We start from the raw sequence: 6,498 nt of genomic DNA, 5'->3' as shown, positions 1-6,498 counted from the left end.
TCTAAACAATGATGTGATAAGTGCTTCAAAACTGGTCCAGTCGTTTCCCTTAGACGGCCTTTATTCCAACTCGTGATGTGTGGAAGGTGGATGGAGCTTTGTCAATGATCATTCTATTCTCTGCCCAACGACCTCAAGCAGATGAGTGGAAGAGCGGTTCAGGAACTGCCTGACTTATGGTGGAGATTACCAGTACATTCTCAGCAGACATATCTATCACTGTATCTCCCAGTTCAACAATTAATTCAGTGCAGTCTTTCGTCAACGTTGTGAATACCTGCAGGCATTCATGAGTATTTGGCACTACGAATGCCAGGAGGAGCTGAAGCGTTTCTACACCCCAACATTGGATTCGGTAGCTTGAATTTACAAGAGTCCATTTGCAAGAGTCACATGTTGAATGTGAATCTAGCGTGCAGCTGAAAATTTCTCAAGAAAAAATGCCATGATTTGCTTGTGATATTCTACACGCTTCATGCTCCAGTCAGTTCATGTAAATTACAAGGTCAGTCATCAGGAACAATTTTGAAGTAAATTGACTTCGATCGGAAGCATTCCGAGTCTCAAATAACTTTTGGGAGAACGTAACAAAGTCCACGAGAGAATCTACTTTAGCGCAAGTGGTTGTGTTTTGCACAAAGAGGACTCCTACAGTTGGGCTCATGAGCTACTGTTCAAGATTTCGCTCATCCAACCTCCCAGCTCCTCCTTTCCCATGCCAATTCTGAGAGTCGGTTACCATCTGCGGTGTCTACATCGCTCGTCAACATCAGAAAATATTATAAAACAGGTGATGAAATTCCAAAGTGAGGGCAAACACAGCAAACGAATGCACGACAGGAGAAACTTCACCGACATTTCTCTCATGCAATGTGCAATGTTCAGTATTGCACAAAGTACGATTTCTGCTGGTCAGAAGTGCAATGAAGCAGTACATGATATAGTGTGTTCCAAGGTCACCTTGTACATAGATCACCACCAAAACATCTCCTGTTGTTTCAATTGAACCCACTTTCATGCTTGTGACCTTGGTCTTCGATCCTGACCAGGAAACCTTTCGCAGCCGAAAGCAACAGGCCTGAGTTTTAGATAGTCACGGGGGTCTGTTCAAGATCATTTTCATCAGCTGAGGGCTTTCGGCGTGATTTAAACCCTGGTGGAGATGGCGAAAACTCGTAAGGCAGGTCAGGTAGTTCAAGCTCTCCATTAAGGATCTTCACGACGTCACTCATACTTGGACGAGCGATGGGTAACCTTTGCAGACAGAGAAGCGCGACGGTGATGCACAATACAGCTTGATCCTCAGAGTACGCCGATTGAAGATTTGAGTCAACTAAGTCCAGCACATTCCCATTGCGGGCCATCAATCGTGCCCATGAAATGAGATTCGCTCTCTCGAAGTCAGTCATCGGGGATGCATTGACTTGCAACGGCCGGCGTCCAGATACCACTACCAATAATAGAACACCGAAGCTGTAGACATCACTTTTCTCTGAGTTTGATCCCATTCCGCCAGATTCAGGTGCGACATAGCAGACGGTTCCACGCATACTTGGAGTACTGCTGATCCTTCGATTTGAGTCGCCACTCCAGAATTCCTCTCGTCTTGATCTCGACTTTCGACTCTCTCTCCTGATATCCAGAGTTTTGCTGTGTCCTAATTCTGCACTAAACTCTTGACTGAAGTCCCGTATCCAGTTTGTGTAATCATCTTTTTTGTGCCTCCGGCTGCCACGATTACGATCCAGTCTCGTGGTCGACCCTTTCTTAAATTCCCGGCTCTTGTTGCTAAGTTCATCGCAATACTCCTCACGCCACCATTCTCGTCCTTTCAGCTTGTCGTGATTGGCAGGGGTCTTCTTCTTCGTTTCCTTGCTCAACTCGCCTACGATGGCGCCTATCCAACCGGAACTTCTCGACCGCTGCCTTCGAAAATCGGTGCGGCTCTTGGTTCGTCGTGTTTCGCCCTCAGTGAGAAGCTCTCCGCTTCGTTGGAGCTCTTCTGTGTTTCTAGTGCTCTTCGTATCTAAGTCTTGAGAATGTTGGCTACCATTTCCATCGCCCTTCTCCTGTTTCCACCACCAGTCCCGACTCCACGACCCCAGTCCACTCCCCTTCACTCCTCTCTTCTTCAGGATGTCCACAGTCTCAGAGCTGAATTCCATATCAGGTTGCGAGGGACTCACGGTACTCCACCCTTCCTCCCCAGTCCCGTCCATACTTAGAATCACACTCTTGTCTGCATCGGTCTCTCCTTCTTCTGCACTTAAGAAATTTTCCCCTTCCACATCTGATTTAATTTCCTTGGAAACTGGCGATTCTGGTGCAACACCGCCAACCCTATCACTTTTTACGGGTGCACGTGGGATGCACTCACAATTGGAGTTCCTTACAATGCTGGTAGGTGTAGTATTCCCTACCTTTGAGCAGGGAGACTCCAAAGTTAAGCCACTCGTTTCTTCCTCAGTCGACAGACCATCGTACAAAGAAGCCGAGCTTTTCCGATCCCCCTGAGGATTGGGGTCGAATGCAAACGATTCCACGGACTCTCCCTTCAAGGAGTTGCCCAGTCTAGCGTCATCCATATTCTTCCTCTCAGCTTCCTCTCTTCGTTTTCGACGCTTGATCCGATCTCGTACTATCCTTTCATACCTCATCCTCTCCTTCTCAATGGCTTCTCTTTGCGCTTCAAGGGTTTGGACCTCAAGGATGCTTTCTTCAGTCTTCACTCGAGCAAGACCAAAATCTGCAAGTTTGGCGTGGTAGTTGGCGTCTAACAACACGTTGCTGGGCTTGACATCACCGTGGATGATCGGAGGGTCACACTTGAAATGCAAAAAGGCTAACGCTTCGGCGACGTTGAGAATGATGCGGAAACGCATTGCCCAACTTAATGGTACAGCGTAAACTTCATCAAAGAGGGCCTCCTGTAAGTTTCGATTCTCCATAAACTCATACACGAGCAGGCGCCGTGGACCTTGTGCACAAAATCCTAGGAGCCGGACAACGTGCGGAGAGTTGATTCGGCCAACAAGTAAGACCTCATTTTGGAAGGCAACCTCACCTTGAACAGAGGAAACATCAATTCTCTTCACTGCGATTTCGGTCCCGTTACGGAGCTGACCCTTGTAGACTGCCCCGAACCCCCCTTGGCCAATTTTCTGAGCTTCTGAAAGACTTGCAGTCGCTTTCTTGAGTTGCCTATATGAAAACTTCTGAAGTGTTTTAGAGGTATAACGGTCATATGGGCTTCTCCTGCTGGTTTTCAGCCGACGATAAATAAACAAAGCAGCGAAGAACGCCACAACAACCACAGCCAAGCTGCATCCAAGACCGAGACCCAGTGCAAGATGGTGGTTAGAGTACCCCACATTATTTGAAGGTGAGCCAAGAGGCGAGTATGCAGGAGGCACATTGGCCTGCAAGACTCGCCTCGGAGCCATTTCCACCCAAATTAGTGCTCTTGAACAGCCATGGTTAACTGCTGAGCTAGATACTGAAGAACGGTGAGTTTCTCAATAAATTAACTCATGCTGTAATGAGGTTGGCCTCGGACCGTTGTCAAAGCACCATTAAGATCAACGCTCTTGTGTCTCTGGTTTGAAATGAGGCATGCCGCTATGTGGAACAATAAGTATTTCTATACTTTAGGAGGACCCGATAAGAAGCTCTCTGAGTAACTAACCTTCCATGAAGATCCGATTTTGGAACCTGCATCGACTGTCTCAATCTCAAACCTTTTCACCCAGAATTAATTACTGGCATCCTGAGTCATTCTGTTGTTTCTTTCTCGTGAGGAGATACACTGCCCTACAGATGCAAAACTCAATTTTCGGTGAAAGGTCCAATTGCTTCAAGTTTACAAGGATAGCTATAGTTCAGATGAAAAACCCCGATGTTGCGAATTCCATGAGGTTCTCTATTCTTGTGTTTGTCTTCCAGGGTTAGACTCTCTTACAGCTGCATCTTAAGTAACATTCTTCAGCAATAATCACCTTTCGATTCGAATCCGAACCGAGTCTTCTCTGAATTGTTTTTCACCATCAAAATTCGACTCTCCATATTGACGCTTAACATGCAGCACCGTCAAGCCCATATTCTTGGATCCCTCTGAGTACTGACCTTCACATCTGTATTTTGTAACGAATAGCATGTTAACAATCGGCGGCCGCCAGAACTATCAAATCATAGAAATCCAGCACTCAGGGTAACTGCATAGCTGTTTCTCAGAAGACACCATCACCTCCTTTCTCATGCTAATGGAGAATCACTGTTTTAAGAGATCTACCTAAGTTTCAGGTCTAAGATGTTAACCACTGACTTTAAGCTCCGACTAGCAAGACTGTAGAATATTACGCTGTGAACTGGATGCGTAGAAATCGTTTCTCAATGAAGCTCTCAATCAATCATCAAGGATGGAAAAGTGCGCAACACTAAAGACGGGCGAAAAATTTGCAAACTGAAATTAGAGTATCACATTCTTAAAGCTAAATCAAGCTCCACGCTGGGTAAGACTAAGGGCGTCTCTAAACCCCTACGAATCCGTACGCAGAAGCATGCTAGCCCTCAACCAAAGCCTAAAGAAATGCAATAGTCTCTCGTAAGGTTTCAGTCGCAAGGACGAGCTGAAACAAATCTTCATGATGAGGGACGAGCGTGTACCTATACATCATTAGATTAAGTAGAATCCAGTGGAAGCCAAACATAGCTTGGCAGCGCTCTTAAGGGAAGACGGAGGGGAAGAAGAATAAAAAGAGAGAAAGAAAAAAAAAAAAAAAAAAAAAAAAAACACCAACCATGCTCCAACATGACGCATTAGGTTGCACCTCCGAGAATGCTCTAAGCCAGCTGCAATAGGCACGAGCAGAAGTCTTCAAGCCTGCAGCACGGAATCTAGAAAATTTTCAAAATTAAATTTTTAAAGGATAAACAACCACAATCGCTGGTGTTTCTATAATCCAAACACGCCAAGCCTTAGTTTCGATGAGGAAGCTCTCCACAGCAGACAAGAGGACGGGACTGACCACGCTGCAAGAAGCCCGACGAAACGGCGTCAATCTCCCGCAGGTCCGCCTCTTCTCTCCTCCCCGCAAGTGGTGCAGGGGCACACCCGCGCACTCCAACACCTTACGAACGAGCAAAACCGCATGGATCACACAAGAGAACTCGAGGCACATCCTCACCACCACCACCACCATCTAGGCTTCAATTGAGATCCCAGGACGAGCTCCAGCGCAGCGTAATTGCAGCAGCAGCAGGCCAGTCCTTCACCGCGAAAGGGCAGGAACACTGCGACGACAAGTCGCGGATCTTGGGGCTGACTGCCGAAGTTGCAGAGGAGCACAATGTGTATGTGTGTGTGTGTGTGAAAGTTTTTATTTTTTTATTTTTATTTTTATTTTTGTTGTTTCCCTTGGGCCTCACCCTGCCATGTCCCGCGCTGCAGCTTGTGTCGTGGTGGAGCAGCAGCGACGACGGGAGGAATCCTGTATCCCTGTCTTCGATTCCAACACTCCTCCGCCACTACGAATGAAGTTCGACGACGGCGCACAACGGCGCACGCCCGACGGCGACGAATGCGTCCTCGTTGCGGTACCAGGTCGGCACAGTCGAGGCAGACCTGTCGGACGGATGAGACTCCGTATATGCGTTGGTGAAGGGTGTGTTTGGATGAACAATGTTTCGAATTCGTGGGTGTAATTTGGTATATTTTCATCTGGATAATGAGCTTCGGAGAAGTTGTGGAGGTTGGCTTTTAGGGTTTCACTAGGCTAGATGATAGTGAAATGAATGAAGGGAGTAACCTGGTTGTATCTTAAGGCATTGTACACTGCGACTTTGTGGTTTTAGTGACACATTTACCATTTGGAAAGTACTTGTTTCTTGCATTTTTGTTTTTAATTTTTTAAAAAAATAAATCTCACTTCAATATTCAATTTATTTCAATTTTAATACTGAATTTTAGATGAAGATAAGTTCATGAAATATTGCTTTTCAATGAAAACAACAGTAATAATATTAATAAACTCTATATTTAAACATTTATCCTCTGCCCCACGTCTTGGTATTGTCTTAGCTCAATTATTGGATCAGTCTCTATTTGAACTATTAAGCACTTTTGCAATGGAACTTCTATCATCTTGAATTAGTGGATAAATAAATTTATTATAGTTGAATTAAATTATCTCATATAAATATAAATATATATATAAACATAAAAAAAATAAAAAATAAAAAAACTATAGTCATCATATTTGTAATGTTTATTTTCTAATATATAATGGTATTTCTTGTAATTAATAACCTTAGTAGATTTAAATTTTATAAATTATGTAAAATCATATAATTTTGATGGTTTTAAGTGTTTTTGGCAAAAGTAGAGCATGTGGACAATATATTACTATTAATTATAAAGTATGCATTAATTATTTCTTAGCATTATAATACACCATGGTCTTGTTTTCTTCTCACCATCTCATTGCTTTTGTCATAGCTAAG

The 6,498-nt window shown here is 44.5% G+C and overlaps 1 protein-coding gene across 4 annotated transcripts; it reads right to left on the bottom strand.

Moving 5' to 3' along the window:
• Positions 1-523: 523 nt before the first annotated feature.
• Positions 524-5,338, bottom strand: LOC112290895 (putative receptor-like protein kinase At1g80870). Of its 4 annotated transcripts, XR_016505964.1 has the most exons (4): positions 5,025-5,338; positions 4,797-4,879; positions 961-4,130; positions 524-742 (listed from the first exon to the last, which is right to left on the bottom strand). XR_016505964.1 is itself a non-coding variant. In XM_024537743.3 (3 exons), the coding sequence occupies exon 3, from the start codon at positions 3,441-3,443 to the stop codon at positions 1,086-1,088; it is 2,358 nt and encodes a 785-aa protein (XP_024393511.1). In that variant the 5' UTR covers positions 3,444-4,130; positions 4,797-4,879; positions 5,025-5,338; the 3' UTR covers positions 524-1,085. The 4 variants fall into 4 exon arrangements, 2 of the variants coding, with proteins under 2 accessions (XP_024393511.1, XP_024393512.1); XM_024537743.3 differs by having other exon boundaries at positions 524-4,130; XM_024537744.3 differs by having other exon boundaries at positions 524-4,130; positions 4,797-4,893; positions 5,025-5,293.
• Between the last annotated feature and the right edge of the window lie 1,160 nt (positions 5,339-6,498).

Source organism: Physcomitrium patens, chromosome 13 (genome assembly GCF_059467195.1).
Source record: "Physcomitrium patens ecotype Gransden chromosome 13, ASM5946719v1, whole genome shotgun sequence".
NCBI classification, from domain to species: domain Eukaryota; kingdom Viridiplantae; phylum Streptophyta; class Bryopsida; order Funariales; family Funariaceae; genus Physcomitrium; species Physcomitrium patens.
Note: the sequence above shows the minus strand (reverse complement) of the source record. Positions and strands in the feature narration are given on the sequence as shown.

Excerpts from the sequence above, each read along its gene's own strand:
- LOC112290895 (XM_024537743.3), bottom strand. The coding sequence starts at position 3,443 with ATGGCTCCGAGGCGAGTCTTGCAGGCCAATGTGCCTCCTGCATACTCG.